At 45.6% G+C, this 19715-nt stretch overlaps 1 protein-coding gene across 1 annotated transcript in view; it reads right to left on the bottom strand.

The window, feature by feature from the left end:
- The window catches only part of ITGA9 (integrin subunit alpha 9), a 399146-nt gene that overhangs the window by 93150 nt on the left and 286281 nt on the right, over positions 1-19715 (bottom strand). Inside the window, exon 21 of the mRNA XM_060180609.1 lies at positions 1266-1352. Within this exon, the coding sequence (XP_060036592.1) occupies positions 1266-1352 (87 nt within the window). The remainder of the gene's footprint in view (positions 1-1265; positions 1353-19715) is intronic.

Genomic DNA, 19715 nt, shown 5'->3' with positions numbered 1-19715 from the left:
TTGCAACACTGGATCTCACTGAGCTGAGGGCTACCTGAAATATAAGAACCTGAGGGTATTAGAGTAGACTATCTTTTATGGTGGTCACTGCTGATCCTTTTCTAGAGAGAATTATCTGTTGCAGTGAGGCCTAGCAGTTACAGGGTGGATGCTCAATACAGCATATGGTTTCAAGTGATTTGTTAAGAAAAAAATCAAGTCTGTCTTTCTAGAACATTCTCACAACTAGTTTATAAAGTAGCTGCTACCTGGGCCAGCAAAACAGCTCATTGGGATAGTGCACTGCTTTCTCATGCATGTGGCCCAGATTCAAGCCTGGATTCTGCTGCACTGGAGGATGCTTCTGGACTGTGGGCTCGCTCGCTCTCTCTCTCCATATATATGTAATCCTGGAGCAATTAAGTCCTGGTAATGAACAACAAAACTACTACATATTGGGACTGAAAAGTCTTAGATGATGACAAATCAATCCTATGACAGACATAAGAGAAGCATTAAACTGTCATTTTTATTCCCAAAGAGGGAAAAAGTAGACAAAGTAAGAGATTTCCTTCACACCGTAGCAGAGAAAACAGTTTCAGTTTCCAAAGGCAGGCCTGGTCTTTTGGCTTCCTGCTTTCCCTCTAAGAGCACATCTTGTATGCTATCTTTGCACTTTCCTCTAGTGATCAGGTGGATCAGAATGCTCCTTGAATGACTGAAAGTGCACCACAGTATTGCTTGAGCTCTTAAGAATGGCTCTTTATAAATATCAGAGTGACTGTGTTTCCTTTTTTTACAACATGAAGTGCAACACAGTTACTTATGCTTTGAGAATATAAAGAGAAGTCTCCCAAAGACTGTAAACATTCAGGGAGTGACAGAGTCTGGACTACTAGCCCAGACCACAGCTTCTTCCATGTTGTCTCCAGGATGCTCAGCAGCAAAGAAAGTCCCAGGGGAAAACAAACAAACAACAACAACAACAACAACAAAACACGTGAAGGGGGCCAACCATATGCGGCTTGCTAAAGTGCTACGGTCATGGTGTTTCCCATCTGGTAGGTCATGTGGATCAAAGAGCAAGACCACGTGACTTCATCCCTCTGGGGGGAGACAGAGGAGACAGCTGTGGATAGGGGAAAGCTGTCCCCAGATTGGTCTGTGCTGGTTATCCCAGATTCTGTGAGAGGAAATCGCAACAAGGGCCAAGGGGTAGAGGCAAGGGGCTGATGGGCAGGGCTGGGGGCCTGCAACTGAGGAAGTGCCCCGTTTTTGCTCCTTACCTTTGACTTTGACCTCATGAAAGGAAATCCTACACTGCACTTTAGGAAGTCCGATTCCAGCAGTTCACAGGAAATGCCCATTTCGTCCTGAAAGATAAAAAGCACCAACAGATGGTTGGCTGCATGTAGGCACATGTGAAGATGTAGACCCAGGCAGGAAAATGGAAATTTCCTCAGATATGAGCCGTCTGAAAGGGATGTGCTCAGATGTGGCCGCTGGGACCAGAAGGAGATGAGGCACCTTTGACCAGACCCCAGTTGTCCTCTGGCTGGTCACCATGTGCACAGGTGGCAGGGGGAAAAAAAAACACTTTTTAAAAAAAAACACGCAAAAAAAACAGATGATTACTCAGCTCTGGCTTATGGCCATGCTGGGGAATGAACCCAAGACCTCAGAGCTTCAGGCATCAAAGTCTTCTATATAACTATTATGCTGACTAACTAACCCCCAAACCACTCTTCATACTTAACAAATGTTTTACCTCTAAATTCCAGTCCTTGATTGGTGAGCTGGACCAGGTAATGTGAAAATTCAATGCCTTCTAAGATTTGGATCAAAAGGCTTAATATATTTTTAGTACTTAGCACTCATCACTATACACTTGTTTCATTATAACTTATAGAACTATGCTATCAAGCCACACCATATATTATAAGCACTATGAAACACTCAATAGAAATGGCAAAAGATGACTCATTTGTAGGGCTAGAAGTCAAGGCTGTAATTGGAAAAGTAGTTGGCGAAAGGGGGTTCTGGAGTGTTAGGGATATTATTTTTCCCCCTTTATTGGAGGATTAAGGCTTTACAATAGTTTATACAGACATAACATTTCTCAATTTTGCTAGGGATATTCTGAAGGGTGATCATTAAGCTGAGGAACTTTAAATTGTTTTTCTTTCTATTTTATTTGATAGGGCAGAGAGAAATTGAGAGGGAATGGGGAGATAGAGAGGGAAAGAGACAGACAGACACCTGCAGATCTGCTTACCCCTCATAAAGTATTCTACCTGCAGGTGGGGAGTGGGTGCTTGAGCCCAAGTCCTTGTACATGGAAGTTTGTGCACTCAACTGGCCCTCCTTTTAAACATTTCTATTCCTTATTGAACATCAGTAAAACTGAGAAAATAGCAACAAAAGAGAACTGTTGGGCAGTATGCCAGCTTCCCCCTGCTTATCCCTGAGGTCTATTTATATAACCAGTTACCTAGGAACCACCCTGCCTGCAGGGCATTGGTTTAATCCCCACTAGTTCATGATGTCTTTTTGCTCCGCCCCCTCTGGTAGTTACCCTGATTTCCACCAGTCTCTTTTCGCTCCACCCTCTCTACATCAGATCCTGTTATCACCCTACTTGGCGAGTATATAAACAGCTGCTCTTCTGTTTTAATACACTAGGGATTGCCTTCCAGCTCCGAGAGTCCCTGAGTCTATCTCCTGCTATGCTAGCTCTGCATGAGTTCCTGATCCCTCTCCCACGCAGCAGCCTAGGTTGGCTCCAGTTGAGTTCTCTCCAACCTAGAGAGCACTTGCTTGGGGATAAGTACCCTCAGGCTCTCCCGGCAGAGAACAACCCCCATTCCCAATAAAACAAAGACAGGAGGTACATAAATATAAAAGAAACTAGTCCTTAAGACCTGCATGTCACAAAGACTAGTCCTGGAGATTCAGTCTTGTCACCAACCCCTTCCTCCTTCAGAGCAATGCCCTTAACTGGCCCACATGGATGTTATTCTGAATCCTAGCTGAGTGGCAGTTAGCTCAAGCTCCTGGTTTATCTGAGACCATCAGGATTCCTGCCTGTCATTTTTGGTGTAATTACTTTCAAGAATATTCCAGAATCCCAGTTCCAAAAGCCTTTTGTAAAACTCAGTACCTCACTTCACCTGAAGGAGAAGATTACAACTGAACTCAAAGGTCTATCTCTTCTTCTTTTTAAATATAGAGACCAAGAGGAAGGGAGGGAAGGAGGGAGGGAGAGAGGGAGAGAGAGAGACACTATGGCATCAAAGCTTCTTTCACTGCAGTGGAGGCTGGACTTGAACTGATCTATTTGTTCTTGAAGTCAACATTTATTGCCCCAAATGTGCCTTCAGTTTCTGAATGGGTGTGAAGCAATGACGGGGATGCCAAAACTGAAGGCAGCGTAATTTCCTGTGTGTACCTGATACTGTTTTCAATTATCTGAGAGCTTCTGAATTATCTCATTTTTGTTAATTTCAAAGTGCCCGAGAATAACATTGAACCTAGCATTTATTGGAGTATTACAAGTCTCTCTTGCACCACACTTAAATAAATAAAAATGATAAAACTCTAGCTGGGCTTTAGCAGGACTAAGCAAAAAGAGAGAAAACCAAGACACGGGCTGGCAGGAGAGCAAAGCGCTATGTCTGGTGACTCCATGCTCTTGGGAAGGGCCCATCGGCAGGGCTGCTGTGGACCACGCTTCTGCAGCCTGGCAGGACCAGTGCAGCCTCCAGCACCTATTTAAGCTGTGAGGGGAAGAGCCTGTCGGAGTCTGGGCTGTGGCAAACACTATTATGCCCTGTGTTATCAGTGCAGGCACCCCACTCTGAACCCCTTTCCTAGATGGGCTCCCCAGTCCCAGTGCAATGGGAGTCCTTGGCCTGGGCAGCTATGACACCTTTCTCTGTAAGCATTATGCGCTTATCACTGACCTGCCCCTAACGGGCCATCCCCTTTGCCTCCATGGCGAGTCCACTGTCTTGATCCCATGTTCCAGAGCCCCTTTGGGATCTGGCTGAAGCAGACAGCAGTTGACAGCACAGCCTTGCCGGCTCCTTTCTTGGCCCCATTCTGCTCCTCCCAAGAACATTTCTCCAATCAGTCACCTGCATGAGAGAATTTCCACTTCCAGTTCTGATCCTGGCGAGCCCGACCTTAGATAATACTCTTTGGAGATAAGGCTCGTTGGCACTGAAAGCTACTAGAAAGCCCAGGGCCTTTGCTCCTAGGTGGGAAGAGGTAACAAGGGCAACAGGAACTCAAACACATATTAATAAATCAAGAGTTAACTTTCCTAATTGCAGTCCATAAAATCTGCAGAGCTCTCCCACCAGGGGAGTGCTTCGCCTCAAAATAGCACTAGCTATTGGTCTGGTTTCAGATCCTAGGGAAGACCTTAAAAACAGGGTCATGGGGCCAGGTGGCAGTGCACCCCATCAAACATACATGTTATAAGTCACAAGGACCCATGTTCAAGTCCCTAGTCCCCATCTGCAGGTGGAAACTTCAAGAGCAATAAAACAACGCTACAGGTATCTCTCCTTTGTTATTATATTCTATCTCAAACCTTCTCTTTGGTTCTATCTAAAAATAAGTAAATAAAATGTTTTTTAAAACCAGGATCATAATGGAATCTTGGTTATCAATCAATATTATATCACTAATAAAATTAAAGAGAGAGAGAGAGAGAAGATGTGGCTAAGCTCAACTGTCTCCCTGCTTCATACACATTGTCAGGCACAAGTCTTAGGGGTGTGTGTGTGTGTCTGTGTGTGTATTTATACTTCTACCAGGCACTTGGCATCTGCCAGGAGGTACATGGGAGAGATTCCAGGGGCTGAGTTTCTCCTTGGCTCTGGTCCCTTCTATGTCCCAGTCATAGCTCAGACTGACTTCAGCTTGGCAAGTCAAGCCTTTCAACAAAATCAAATTTGAGTGGGGATGGGGATCAGCGAGCAGACTCTCTATACTTTGTCCCAGACACCTGACTATCCAATTCAAACACTGTGCAAAGCTACTACAGAGTAAAATCAAGACCTTTCTGCAGAAGAGGCAGCTTTTGTGAAGTCAATGAAAGTGAGGCTAGAAACTGCTGAAATCAGTGAAAGCCAGTGACAAATCTGTTAAAGATGCCAAAGTTATCCCTAAATGTTATCTCTTAAGGATGTGGCGGAGGATAGCACCTTCAGTAGAAAAAGATCAAGAGAAGCCTTTGGTGAAAACATACCATTGTAAAAACAGCCCTTTCATCATCATCATCCTTTAAAAAAGGTGACATATGAATCAAAGACTTATGATATAGTCAAAACATTCATCTTTATGAAAGCTTCTTACCCAGAACTTCCTTCATTCATTTCAGAAATTAATGTACTGCTAAAGACACCAGTAAAACAAGCTTTGGCCTAGGTTCTAAGACATCCTTGACAATCATATTATGAGAAGCATTAAATGTAGGAGGATATAAACTTCTTTCCATCATATTTTTGTTTCTTTTTTTTTTCAAGTGAAGTCCCAATAAGGGACCATGTGGTGGTGCACCTGGTTGAATGATTGTTACAATGCACAAGGACCCAGGTTTGATACCCATCTCCACTTGTAGGGGGAAAGCTTTGTGAGTAGTAAAGCAGGGTTATAAGTGTCTCTCTTTCTCTCTCTCTATCTCCCCCTACCCTCTTGATTTCTGGCTGTCTCTAACCAATAGATAAAAGATAATAGAAAGATAAATTTAAAAAGTCCCAGTTAAAACTTAAAAAAGCAATTTTACTATGAACTTTCAAAGCCTATTAGATCAAGACGATTCATATAACTGGCCCTTTCCCCACGTGTTCATTTCCTTGACTAGGAAAGACATCTGATACCCTGAGATGCTGCTACTAGAGTTTCTCCCTAGAGATTCTGAATGATTCAAGTTAAGTCTTCTCAATTTTCTTCCTACATGAATCACTCTCAAGGAAAACCTCAATGGACATATTTTTGGGGGGACACAGTGATAGAAAGCATACTCAGTTTATGCACACGGGCCTCTGTATTCTCTGGCATGCAGCAGCTCCTGAGTTTGCATGAGCAGGAGACCAAGGCTCACCAGGGATTGGGTTGCAGAGATTGCAAGCAGAAGCCAGTTTGCTGGCTTGCCTGGCATGGGAGACGCTTGCCTTGGCAAAATCCCTCCCTTTTCCAGACATAGCTGCTGTCCCACTCTCTGTCCCAGACCCAAGACCTTGGCTGGTGGAGCCGAACTCTAGCCCTGTTCATAATGTGTGGTGGTTGGCAAGCAAAAATCTGATAATGAGGTTTCTGGCTTTCCTTGGCCTTTGGGCTCCTTTCTCTCAGTCATACAAGCATCTCATTTCATTCTGAAGTGATATTTTATTTGACCACCAACAGAGATGCTCTTGGAAAGCAGCCAACCTGAAGGTCCAGAAACAAGTTTCTGAAGTTGGACTTTCCAGTTTCTATCTTCTACTTCTGTAGGTCATACTGCTGATGACCCTGTTGTGTCCATGTCTGGTTGCCTGTATGACAGTGGGACAGGCATCTAAAACACACAGCCCCTCTTCCCAAACTTTCTTCTTTCAAGCACACTCAGTGTGACCCCTGTAACCTGGTAAGAGGCTTCTGTGTTAATAACTCAGTTGCTGATAATATAAAGTTTGGGCAAATTTTGGAAGCACTCTATTCTATTCCCAAGTCATCTAAGGAGTAAGAGGTGCACAGGGGTTCACATGAATTTATCCCTAAAAAATTTATTGGTCTCCATCAAGGAAGAGTCAACTTAAGTCTTACCAGAAACGATAGTCCTATTCCCAGAGAGAACTCAAGAGATTCCTATCTGTAAAGCAAAGCCCATAGCCTTCCAGCACTCTCTAGAACACTGCTTTTGGCATTTGTGTCCCAGCTTTGATGATTGGTTCGGATTTGTTATAGCTCTGTGTCGTCAGGCAAATTAAAACTCTTTCTGGGCATCTCCATTTTCTCCTCCTAGAAAATGGAATCATAACACCCATCTTGGTGCTGATGGTCATCAAGATGGTGTGCCCGGGTGGTCCCAATTCAGTAATGGCTTCCATGCCAGGCAGCTCATTTCATGCCCGTTTCACAAGGAGAAACTGGAACACAGAGAAGTCCTATCACTTGCCCAGGATTTCTAGCTGGCAATAGAAGAACAGATCAAAACAGCTTTATGCGTGCGTGCGCGTGTGCGTGTGTGTGTAGGGGCACAAAACAAGAAATATACAAAGTCCCTCTTTCTAGTATTACTGAAAGAATCATGGGAATCAAGGCTTAACAGGTGGTAAGCATAGATCTGATGAACCAAACCAAAAACAGACATGAAGGAACCCAGAGAATACAGTGCCTCTCGGACAGATGTCAGATGTGGCTGGTGTCCTGGCAAGGCCGAGGCAGCAGTTAACGAACCTTCCGCCAGAGAGGGGTAGGCGACTGAACAGTCTGGAGAGCCAACAGTGATTACCTACACACGTGTGGGGATTTGAAGGGATGAGGCAAAGGAAGCACTACAAAGCAAGTCCTTTTCTTAACTTGATCAACACCCCCCACCCTGGGTTAGTTCTTAAGAAGGTGAAATGAGCAGCGGCTATGGTCACAGCAAATGTTCGGGCCAGATGAACCACATAATTGTTAAAGCAAAATCCACCCCTCTGAAGTTCAGCATTAGAATTTGGAGCGTTCACTTGAAACAACCCTCCCTAATCACAGGCAGTGGGAGAACAGCTGTCTTAGGAGGAGCGATTATCTGATCAAAGTGGAGACAGGGAAGTTTCCTCCCCTATAGGTTTCTTGGCCCTTAGAACGAAGCATGCTTTGAAAGCCTTAAAAATGACTAAAAATGATATTAGATTTTAAACGCCAGTATAAATTAATAATGACTTGGATAAGTTGTCCTGTTCCTGTAATATGCCCCTCCTTGGTGCATTACATCAACCCTGTTTAGAGCTAAACTTTGTATTGTCCTGAAGTGAAGACAAATAAATACACTTCCTTAGATGGTGATTGCCCCATTTGGGACGTTTGAAATAGGAATCTGAGAATCTAAACAAATACATTTAAATCGACCCGTCCGAACTGAAAAACCTAAAGTGAAAAGACAAGCAAGCCACAGCTTCCAAGGTTCAAGAAGTAATTATTTGATTTTCACCCAGAAGGGTTGTCTTCCTGTTAAGTAAAGGCAAATGAATTATTCTTAGATCGCCCCTCCAAAAAAAAAAAAGGTTTTTATCTTAGATAAAAAAATATTTCCCTAGAGCCTGAAAATTTCTTTACCAACAAGAATTGAAAGCTGAATGCCATCTCATGAATCAAATCATTTTTTATTTTCTCTAACTCTTTCTTTCCCTACACAGCTGTGGGGCTTTCCCCTGAAGGAATTTAACTTCTCTTTACTCTCTTTTTGAGAGAGAGAGAGAAATTCAGGGGATGGTTCGGGAGGTGGCGCAATGGATAAAGCAATGGACTCTCAAGTATGAGGTCCCAACTTCGATCCCCAGCAGCACATATACCAGAGTGCTGTCTGGTTCTTTCTCTCTCTTCTCCTTCCTTATTAATAAGTAAATAAACTCTTAAAGAGAGAGAGGGAGAGGGAGAGGGAGAGAGAGAGAGAGAAATTCAGACGAAAGCAGAAAGACAGGGAGAAACAGAGAGACCTAAAATACTGCTTCACTGCTTATGAGGCTCCCCCACTGCAGGTGGGGGCAGGAGGCTTAGACCTGGATGGGTACTTAGCATGGTAGTCTGTGTGGGTGTGCCACTGTCTGGCCCCCATAAATTTAACTTTAATTACAGTTTAAGACCAATTTATGAGCAGTCTTTGGATGACTGGTTATGTGGGAGTCAAATATCTGAAGGGTCCTTATTAAACTACTGGCCAGGGATTTTAATATCAGAAATTTACATCAAGAGTTTCATTTAACCTACAAACTCATCTATACTCTGGCCCATTCAAAATTTTTTTTTCCTTTTACATTCCTTTCTTCTTCCTTCCTTCCTTCCTTTCTTATTTTATTGGATATGACAGAAAATGAGAGTGGAGGGGGAGATAGAGAGGGAGAAAAAGGAGTATTCTGAGTTTTGTAGACTTCCGGAGGCGGGGCTACGGAGCAACAGCAGCTGTGTTTCTCTCCTCTCCCAGGTCAACTAGGAACACCAAAGGAGACCACCTGGGACTGCAACAAGACAGCACTGGAGTGACTTCAGGAACCCACCAAATCACCGGTGAGTGCAAACACTTGTGGCTTGTAGACAGAGAGGAACCTAGGGAGAGACTGGGTGGCTGGTAACAATCCAGCAGTTTACCAGTTGAGATACCACCTCCAGTCTGTTTCATGAACAAAAAGACAGCTGAAGGGAGGAGAGGACTCCCCTGAGACTCACCAAATGCAACTGTGAGTCCCCATTGCTACTGCCCTCAGAATCTGGAGCAGTGGCAAGGAGGCCCTGTGCTAACACCAGGGGACAGAGAACTAATGAGAAAACTCAGGAGAAGATCTATACCTCAGTGGCCTAGCGGTGGGGCTGTGAGAGTCTCTTTGCATAACCACTGGACTATCTCTGCCCCACCCCAATTTATCTCTAGGTCAGGAGTCAGTGATTAAGCTAAGAAGCCTACTTATAGTTTAAAAGCCCTCAGGCTTCCATAGCCTACAGGGAAGAAAAAGAACAAAAGAGGCTTTTAAGCCACTGAGCTCCAACTCAGGGATTAAAATACTATTAAAACAACTGTCAAATTCCACAACTGTAAACCCTTTAATTACCTTACTTAGACACAAGTCAATCCAGGCAAGAGTGATCAGTAATTTGAAAAGTACTGAGAGAGGGACCTGATAACATAATATATAAAATGGTTAAACCAACGAGAAGAAATATTGGAGAAATGAGCCAGGACAAAAGTCCAGCTAAAAACCCCCCAAAGGTTGAAGCACAAAATAATGAAGTCAACATCCACACACTAGTTAAGGAAATAATCACAGGAGTGAGTAAAGAGTTTGAAAGAATTGTCATCAGAAATGCAGAAACAACCAATGAAGAAAACACTAATTATGTCACTAAAAACACTTTCTGGAAGAAAACACTAATTATCTTAAGGTTATTAGAGAGCTGAAAGCTGAAATAGCTGAGCTAAGAAAACAACTAGCTGAACAAGCTAAAACAGTATCAGAAAAGGTTAACAAAATAGATGAACTCCAGAAAACAGTAGAGGGGAGAGAGAGGGAGAAAAAGATATAGACATCTGCGAGCCTGCTTCACCACTTATGAAGCATTGCCCCCTGCAGGTGGGAAATGGGGGCTTGAACCTGGGTCCTTGCGCTTGGTAATACCTGTGCTTTACCAGATGCCACCACTCAGCCCCCTCCCCCAGTTATTTATTATTTATTTATTGGATAGAGACAGAGGGAAATTGAGAGGAAAGGAGAAGATAGAGGGGGAGAGAGAAAGAGAGACACCCCCAGACCTACTTTACTGCTCATGAAACATCCCCCTGCAGGTGGGGAGCAAAGACTCAAACCCAGGTCCTTGCACACGGTAATGTGTCACTTACTGGGTGCACCAATGCCTGATCCTTAGAACTTCTTTGTCAAAGTTCTTGCTGCTTAAGGACCTTGCTACTCAAAGTGTGATAGTACCACACCACCTGGAAGACATAGAAATGCAGACTCTCACGTCTGACTCCAGACTTGCTAAAATAAAAACCTGTATTTAAATAAGACCTGGGGGCACTGCCTGATATCACTGCATCTACCACCCACTCAGGAAAGGTGATGGCAACGCAGGAAGATACCCTCCTTCGTGCTTTCTGCCCTCCTGAAAAATACATGTACTCTGGCGCTGCTATGTGAGGCCTACGATCTATGTGAAGACGATTTCTCTGGGGCTGGAGACCTGCTGTGTTGGGTTCCTAGATTCAGTTCCAGTGAATATCCAGAGACTTCTCCACACCAGCAGGCAAGTCTCAGACATAGCAGGGTAGTCCCACTCTCAATTCTGACACCAGCAACCCTGAGCAGAGCATCAGCCTTCACAGGTGAAGGACACAGTCTATCAAGATCAACCTTCACTTCAGATGGCAGTTATAAGACTGGGCTGTTATCTGTGCCTCTAACTTGAGTGCCTTGAACCCCCTCACCACCCATTCCAGGTTTGATTCATTTGCAAGAAAGGGTCACTGAACTCAGAGAATGATTTTATGCACTGTACTGCTGGTTTATTACAAAGGATGGAACTCGGGAGCATCCAGATAGAAGAGAAGTGGAAGGCAGGGGATGGGGGAGAATCTGCCATGCCCCTGCTGGTGCTCCATTCTCCCTAAATTCCCAGGTTTACCAAATCAGGAGTTCTCCCCAACCCCTCCTCCAGGGCTTATGGAGGCTTCATTACACAGGCTTGACTGATTAACACACTGGCTATAAGTGATCAAACTCAACTTTTAACCTCTCTCCTCTCTGGAGGTCAAGAGGGAGGTAAAACTACAAGGTCCAACCCTTCAGTCACATGGCTGGCCCCCTGGCAACCAGTCCCCATCCTTAGATGCTTTCTGTCCCCTCAGGGAAGGACACCTTCATACTCGGGAAGCTACAAGGATTGGGGAATGGTGGATGAAGATTGGAATTCAATAATCAATAACTTTTATTGAAATGTTCTGACCCTTTTCTCTACTAAAACTGAAACGGACTCTTTATGGTTAAGAAAAGCAAAATCAGGAGAGCCAGGCTATAGCGCAGCAGGTTAAACGCAGGTGGCGCAAAGTGCAAGGCTGGCGGAAGTATACTGGTTCGGGCCCCTGGGCTCCCCACCTGCAGGGGAGTTGCTTCACAAGCAGTGAAGCAGGTCTGCAGGTGTCTATCTTTCTCTCCCCCTCTCTGTCTTCCCCTCCTCTCTCCATTTCTCTCTGTCCTATCCAATAACGATGACAACAACAATAAAACAGCAAGGGCAACAAAAAGGAATAAATAAAGTATCCTCTGAGGGAGCAGGGTGGTGGCACACCTGGCAGAACAACACTACCATACAGGAAGACCCAGCTTCAAACCCCCATCACCACCTGTGGGGGGAAGCTTCACGAGTGATGAAGCAGGGCTTCGGGTCTCTTTCTCTCTCCCCAGTTCCCTCGCCTTTTCTGTCTCTACCAAAAACAAACAGACAAACTAGCAAATCAATGGGAATCAAGAGGGGTGGAGGCAAGAGCTCCGGCAATAATGTTGGTGGCAATAACAAAACCGAAAAACAAAAGTGTGGCCTGAAGCTCTGGAGTTGGGGTGGTGTGACAACCCCTCCCTGGAGGCAGTCTTGCCTATACATTCTTTTGACTTTGGTCAGACCAAGACACAGACTTCCTCACAAGGACCTCAAACCCTGGGCCGAGTAGAACAGGCTGATGGATGGAGCCCTTGTATACCTCTAGTTTAGGCCCCGATGCTGTTCTTCCACCATTTTCTGTACATTTACTGTATGAGCATTCTAAGCCCTTCTACCAAGCATGTTCACTTTTGTCTCTCATCAATATGCATGGCCATCCCTGGAAAATTATGCTACCCTCACTGTACTTGGAATAAAGCCTGACTCCTACTTCCTCTTCTTTGAGGCCCACTTTGTAGTCTAGGCTATCTTCCACAAGTTTCCTAATTCGAGTTGTCAAGCTGATAAATCTTTTCTTTAAAGAATGTAGTTAAACTATTTATTTTGTTTTGGTGTTTCCTGTTTTTTCTGTATGTGCAAATCCACCACTCCAGGCAAATTTCTTTAGGGAGGGAGGGAGGGAGAGAGAGAGGGGGGTGTGGGGTGGGGGTTACCACAGAGCACCATTTTAGGGTGACTGCTCCTCCTCTTTTCTTGCCTCTCCAGCATATCAGCTCCAACCTCCTCCCACTTGGGTCAGTAAAGAAGGGCCTCTTGGTGGGCACTCTGGTTTCAGTTGACCCCAGGGGACTCTTAACATATTCCCTGGCTGGGGTCTGCCCCACAGTTTTCAAAGGTTATGTATTTATTTATTTATTTCCAGAGTATACTCAACTCTGGCTTATGGTGGTGCTAGGGACTTAAACTGGGACTTCTGATGCCTCAAGCCTGACAATCATTTTGTATAACCATTATGCTATCTCCCCAGCCCTTGGCTATTATATTTTATAATATGTAAAATATATTATAATAATAATAATTATTATTATATATTTTTTAACAGAGCCCTGCTTGGCTCTGGCTTATGGTGATATGGGGAATGAACCTGGGACTTTGGAACCTCAGGCATGAGAGTTTCTTTGCCTAACCATTATGCTATTTCCTCTTCCCTAAAGGTTATTAACAGCCAGTATTCTCCACAGAATCCAGTGTGCACTGGAGCCATGTGGGAGCTAGAGATGCCGTGTACAGCCATGCGGGGCTGACCACTGCAGACACCTGGCTGAGGACAGGGGCTGAGATCCAGCCCACGACGCTCTCACCAACTCTGCAGGAGACTGCGGACCACCAGAGGGGGCCCCTCTCCAATCTGTGTCACAGTCCTAGAAAGACTGTGAGGACTGTGGAAAGCTCTGTAAAACAGACTCGGGGGAAGGAGGTCCTGCTATGAGCCCACTCATTTAGAAAGAGTGCACAGCCTGGTCAAGTGTTTGCTGAAAACTTTGTGAGGGGTTCCCATGTGCATCCAAGGTAAGAACCCTCAAAAGTCAGGCTGCATTACAATCTTTGCTGAAGACAGACAGACAGACAGACTGAGTCCTAGACTACACAGGGAGATTTCCACCCCACCTCTCCTGGGTTCTCTTTCTGGTGGACACAGAGAATCCCTTCCATCATGGCCCCCTTAACTATGGGGGTCAGACTGGAGCCCCTGCAGATAAGCCACCCACTATGCCCTGGGGCAGTGGCCCAGGAGGATGAACTCTAGCAACCACTCAGGTTCCAACATGGAGGCAGCCTCCTGATGCCCCAAACGAAGTCCTTCTATTGATTCAACAAGTGTTTCTTATTTTGCCTCAAATAGGAAACAGCTTCTATGGAATAATTCGTATGTATGAGACACGTATGCTTTCGGTTACATCTTACATCCCTTTGTTCGTTCCCTTGTTTAATAATTATTTTTTGAGTGGCCTCGATGTCCTTCGTTGGGCTGCATGCCTTTATAATATAGACCCTGTTTATATCCAGGGGGGTGTTGCTAGCTCAGGAGGAGGGAAGTGGGGGTGGGGCTGAGTTGTTTGCAGAAGGACAGTTATTTTCACAGGGGCCAAGCACTCAGACGAGGTGTTCCCAATTGATATTCTCTTACAAGAGGAGACCTCATGGCTCCTATTTCACAAGTCATTAGCACTTCATTGCTTTGCTTTTCTTTACGTTAATATTAATTTTGGATAGACACAGAAAGAATCCAGAGGGAAGCAGGAGATTGAGAGAGAGAGGAAGAAAAACACATGCAGCACCACTCCACCACTTGGGGGCTTGAGGCCGGCCGGGTCCTTGTACACTGGAACATGTGTGCCGGCACACAACCTCCTAGCTCCTTCATTACATCCCTTTCAAATGACTACAAAGTCTACCAAGACTTTAAATTATGGAACTCAAGACTGGGCAGAGTGAGCTACCAGAGAGTCATGTCAACGTTGGGGAGATTTCATTCCTTATTTGCACACACAGGACAGATGCTGAGACACATGGCCGCAAAAACACCATTCTTGAAACTCCAAGATCTAGCTGAGGGATCTCTTGTTCAGAGCTGCATCCTGCAGACTAAGAGGCCAAGCGCAGCTTCCTGGAGTGACTGCAGCACAAGTGCCCGGTTAGTGATTGATTCAACAGCTCTTACTGGATGACTCTCAGGCATCAGGCTCCATGGAGATGCACAGATAGGTTACTTTCCCAAGCCAGTGTTCAACATTGGGCCTACGGCAATTCCCTTGACAGCTGAGCTCATGGAACACACACACCAGCTGAGGGCTTGAGCCTTAGAAATGCTCACAGGGAGGGTAGAGGACAGAGTGGGGAGCACAGACCTTATCTAAGATTTTCAGACTCTGTGCACATCAAGGAAAAGCCAGAGCCAAGAACCTCGAGGATTAAAGCAGAACAAACACAAGCCCATTGTAAGGCGCCGAGTTTACGAAGGACCTGCTAGCACAACTGAATGTTAAAGTTAAGCCTCCTTTTTGTATTTTCAAGAATACAGGGAGATGAGCTTTGCTTTGTAGAGTCAGGCTTTTCTCCCCATATGACATCAATTTCCAATTACTTGTGCAGTTGTTTTTAAATGACTTTTGCACATAAATTGTTAAGGGTTGCTGTGATGGCTGAGTTTAAAAGTCAATTTTGCGGGTTAGGCGCAGATGGTGCACAGCGGGTTAAGCACACATGGTGCAAAGAGCAAGGATGGCATAAAGATCCTGGTTTAAGCTCCTGGCTCCCCACCTGCAAGGTTTCACAGGTGGTGAAACAGGTCTGCAGGTGTCTTTCTTTCTCTCCCCCTGTCTTCCCCTCCTCTCTCCATCTCTCTCTCCTATCTAACGATGATATCAAATAACAACAACAACAACAAAAGAACAAGGGCAACAAAAGGGACAATAAATAAATATTTAAAAAAAATTTTAAATCAATTCTGCTAGAATTAGTGGTGGACATTTTATGATTTTCATTCCCTGATTCTTTAAAAAGGGTGGATGGCAGGTTCACAAGACTGCTGAAGCCCTGATACGTTTGTTCTGAATTTTCTAAATGTACAGCTATGTAGGAAGTGGCTCGCTTGTGGGGGAGAGATGGAGAGAGAGGAAACAACTGACTTATTTATTACTTCCCATGCTCTGACATGCAGAAATGACTGATCAGCCTTTTCTGTGTCTTCACATGGGGCATTTCCTCTCTCTCTCTCTCCCTCTCTCTCCCCACACACAGGAGAGTTTCACTCATTCTTTATTCTTCCTCTGACAGTGTTTTCACTTGTGTTGCTTTCCCTATGGGTTTCAGTTGAGTGCAACTTGGGAAGGCCAGTCTGACCCCAGAAGGTCTCCCCTGTGGCAGGCAGTGGGCAGGAGGGGTGCACACACCCATGGCAGGCCATTTCTATCCCACCTGTCTCTTCACACACGGCTGGGAACCCTGCACCAAGCTCCATGTCCCCCAGGGGAACGTTCTGAGGTGAGACCTGGCCTTTGGGTTACACTGAAGTAGTTACCCACCTTTTCCCCTCTCTTTTTTCCAACTTTTCTTCCCTGCCCTCCTTCTCCATGACCCTAGTGGCTTTGCTTTCCACCAGAGCTCCATGCCTGTAGGAGTCCATGGCTTCTGGTCGAGTTTTTTTTTTTTTTTTGTTTTTTTTTTAAGATAGAGGGTGAGAAACAGAGAAAAGGAGAAACACACCACAGCACCACTCTAGCATTAGAGAGTCTCTCCATGTGAGCCCTTCCATGTGGCGGCTAAAGGCTCAAATTCAGTTCCTCACACGCATGGTAAGGTGTGTGCTCTACCGAGTGAGTTGTTTCTCAGTCCCAGTCGGTCGCTCTTATGTGAAGTCTTGCTTAAGGATTTCATTCTGTGGAACTCACACAATGGAGAGGAAACCATTACAGGGTTCTCCCGTTTCCTCCCTCTCTCTAGCCTGGTGTCACTGTGAGCATTTCAGACTTTGAGCAAATGGCCTCCCAGGTCTTAGAAACCTCTCTTCCTCTTTAATGTGTGGCGCAGGGCAGAGGTGCCTCATTTGGGAAATGGGAATGCCATTTCCAAGCAGTCAGGGGTTTTTAAAGCAAACACCCCCCCCCCCCAGCAGACATTAAAGTAGCCAGCAAAGGCGACCGTGCAGAGTGCCATGACTCACTGATTGATTTTAATCCACTTAAGTGCCTCTTAAACATTGGGCTCATTTAATTATTGCTCCTCAGCATATTCTCTTTGTCCACTTTGGGGGGCACAGCCCTGAACTTAACAGATCCCAAGCAGGGGTTCCAGACAGCAAGTTAAAACTACTTTCCTGGGTGTTGGGCGGTAGTGTACCAGGGTAAGTGAACATAGTGCGAAGTGCAAGGAACGGCACAAGGATCCTGGTTTGAGCCCCCCTGGCTCCCCACCTGTAGTGGGGATGCTTCACAAGTGGTGAAGCAGGTTTTCAGGTGTCTATCTTTCTCTCTCCCTCTCTATCTTCTCCTCCTCTCAATTTCTCTCTGTCCTATCCAACAACAATAGCAGCATCAAAACAACAACAATAACAGCAACAACAATAGACCAAAAAATAAAAAAAAAGATGGCCTCCAGGAGCAGTGGACTCACAGTGCAGGCACCGAGCCCCAGTAATAACCCTGGAGGCAAACAAACAACAACAACAACAACAACAAAACCCTTTCCTCTTTAGAGAGTTTCTTAGGGAAGGGAACTAGGGACCTGGAAACTTCTCAACTTGGAATTGCACACTTTTCAGCATGGTGTTGTTTGACTCTCAGCTCTACCATCTACTGAGTGGTGCCTTAAGTGTTTCCTTGAGAATGCAGATAGTAATTCCTAGCTCACAACATTGCTCCAAGGACCTGCTGAGTCACTAGGGTGGCAGTTACCATCACGGTGGTAGATGCCAGTGTGCTAAGTGCCTCTGGGTGCAGGGCTCACTGTGGGTTTTCTTCTGCTCCGAGACAATCTGTCTGTAGTACAGTGGTTCTTAACATCTGCAGGCATGGGGACTAGCCAAAGGTGTTAATATGTAGGCTTTTGGGAATTGGGTTCAGGTTTCTCACTCAACGTAGCTGGAGAGGGGCTCCCGCTTCTCAGGTTCCAGGGGGTACCTGGAGATCAGACTCAGAGTAGCACTGATTTAGAGTCTAAGAAACAGTGCCCCTTGGAGGACAGCAGCTGCTCAGGAAGGTCCACCTGGAGGATATTCACAGAGAGAAAGCGAGAGAGAGAGAGAGAGAGAGAGAGAGAGGAGTTGTGCATGTCCCACATAGTCTTCCAAGGGATGCTGGGAAGCCCACAGACCTTTGTGCCACTGACAGAGTGAGCTCAGTCACAGGCCACCTTGAGATGTCACCTTCAGGTTGCATCGACTTCCTCTCTAAAATATAATGGAGCTAGAGGGTGGGGGGAAGGACAGTTGCCCAGTGGGGAGAGCACACGACATGTATTCTTAAGACCCAAGACTCAATCCCCAGTTCCTCATAAGAACACGAAAGACAAACCTCTATGAAATTCCACGGATGGCAGAACAGTGTCTTCTCTCTCTTTCTCTCTTTCTCTCTCTCTCTCTCCCCCATAAAGGCATGAGAGAGAGAGAGAGAGGAGGAAGAAGAAGAAGATGAAGAAGAAGAAGGAGAAGGAGAAGGAGAAGGAGAAGCAGAAGGAGGAGGAGGAGAAGGAGGAGGAGAAGAATAAAAGTAGCAGTAAGAGGAGGAGGGGGGAACAGGAAGGTGGTCACGTGATAAGAGTACATGTGTGAGGCACTGGGTCTGACTCCTGACACCACATAAAAAATCTGAGCTAGAAAATCAATTGTATCATGATGCTTCCATGAGAAAATTCTAGAGAGGAATCAAAACGGGTGAACTTTTACTGAATGCCTTCTTTATTTCTGGCAGGTGGATCTCATAATCCCCACTTTACAGACAAGAAAAGGAGGTTTTGAGAAGTTGATAGGATGCATGCAACCATGAGCAGCAAAAGCTGGACTCCAGGAGTCGGGCGGTAGCACAGCGGGTTAAGTGCACGTGGCGCAAAGCGTAAGGACCGGCGTGGCGTGAGGATCCCGGATTGAGCCCCCGGCTCCCCACCTGCAGACGGTGAAACAGGTCTGCAGGTGTCTCTCTCTCCCCCTCTCTGTCTTCCCCTCCTCTGTCCATTTCTCTCTGTCTTATCCAATAACGATGACATCAATAACAATAATAATAGCCACCACAACAATAAAACAACAAGGGCAACAAAAAGGAAATAAATAAATAAAAGCTGAACCCCAGCTTGGCCACACAGCACAACCCTGTATTTCCTCTCTCCCAGTGTGCATCTGCGACGGTCCTGACAGCGGACATCCTGCCTCAGGCATTCCCAAGCAACCACTCTGCCCACATCGTAGAGCTGGTGCAGAGAGGCCTCTGTGGCCCCAGGTGGTGTTTCCAGGGAAGGAAGAAAGGATTTTCCGCACAGCACTGCAAGCCAAGAAAGAGAATCCAGGCTGTGAGTGATTTCCCACCCAGAAATACAAAGGTCGAGTGGCATTTCACCCACCTGGGGGGGGATTCATGACCAAACACGAGTGGCCCCAGGCCTTTGGAAATAGCCTGGAGACCTCTTGCTGGCAAGGGACACACCCACTCCGGAGTCCCAAATGAGCAGTCAGTTCCCTTGTGGAAAATGTTCAGCAGGCTTTTTATAAAGAGCATGGAGAGTTTTCTTTGGCATGAGGTTCAGATTCTCTGCCCTGTTCCAGTGATCTCATGAACACGAAAGCAACCCCAGGTCCCTCCCCCATGCCAGCAATCTCCTTTCACAGCTCAGCCTTTCTGCTTCTTTGAGAGAGAGCTTGCTTTTTGTCTCCTTAACTCCACCCTTCCCCCACCTCCATCTGTGGCTCAATTTTTTCCCCTCCTCCATATTTGGAGACTCAAGGCAGCCCCTTTGGTGGGAACTTTCTAGATTTAGTACTTTGTGGATGGGGGAGGACTGTGTCATGAATGTAAAACCTGCAACCCATCAGCAGATGAACTTTGACAGAAGACGAGACCTCTGTTTTTAGG

The sequence above is a fragment of the Erinaceus europaeus genome, chromosome 21 (genome assembly GCF_950295315.1).
Source record: "Erinaceus europaeus chromosome 21, mEriEur2.1, whole genome shotgun sequence".
In the NCBI taxonomy this organism is placed as follows: domain Eukaryota; kingdom Metazoa; phylum Chordata; class Mammalia; order Eulipotyphla; family Erinaceidae; genus Erinaceus; species Erinaceus europaeus.
This window is presented reverse-complemented; position numbering and strand designations above follow the sequence as displayed.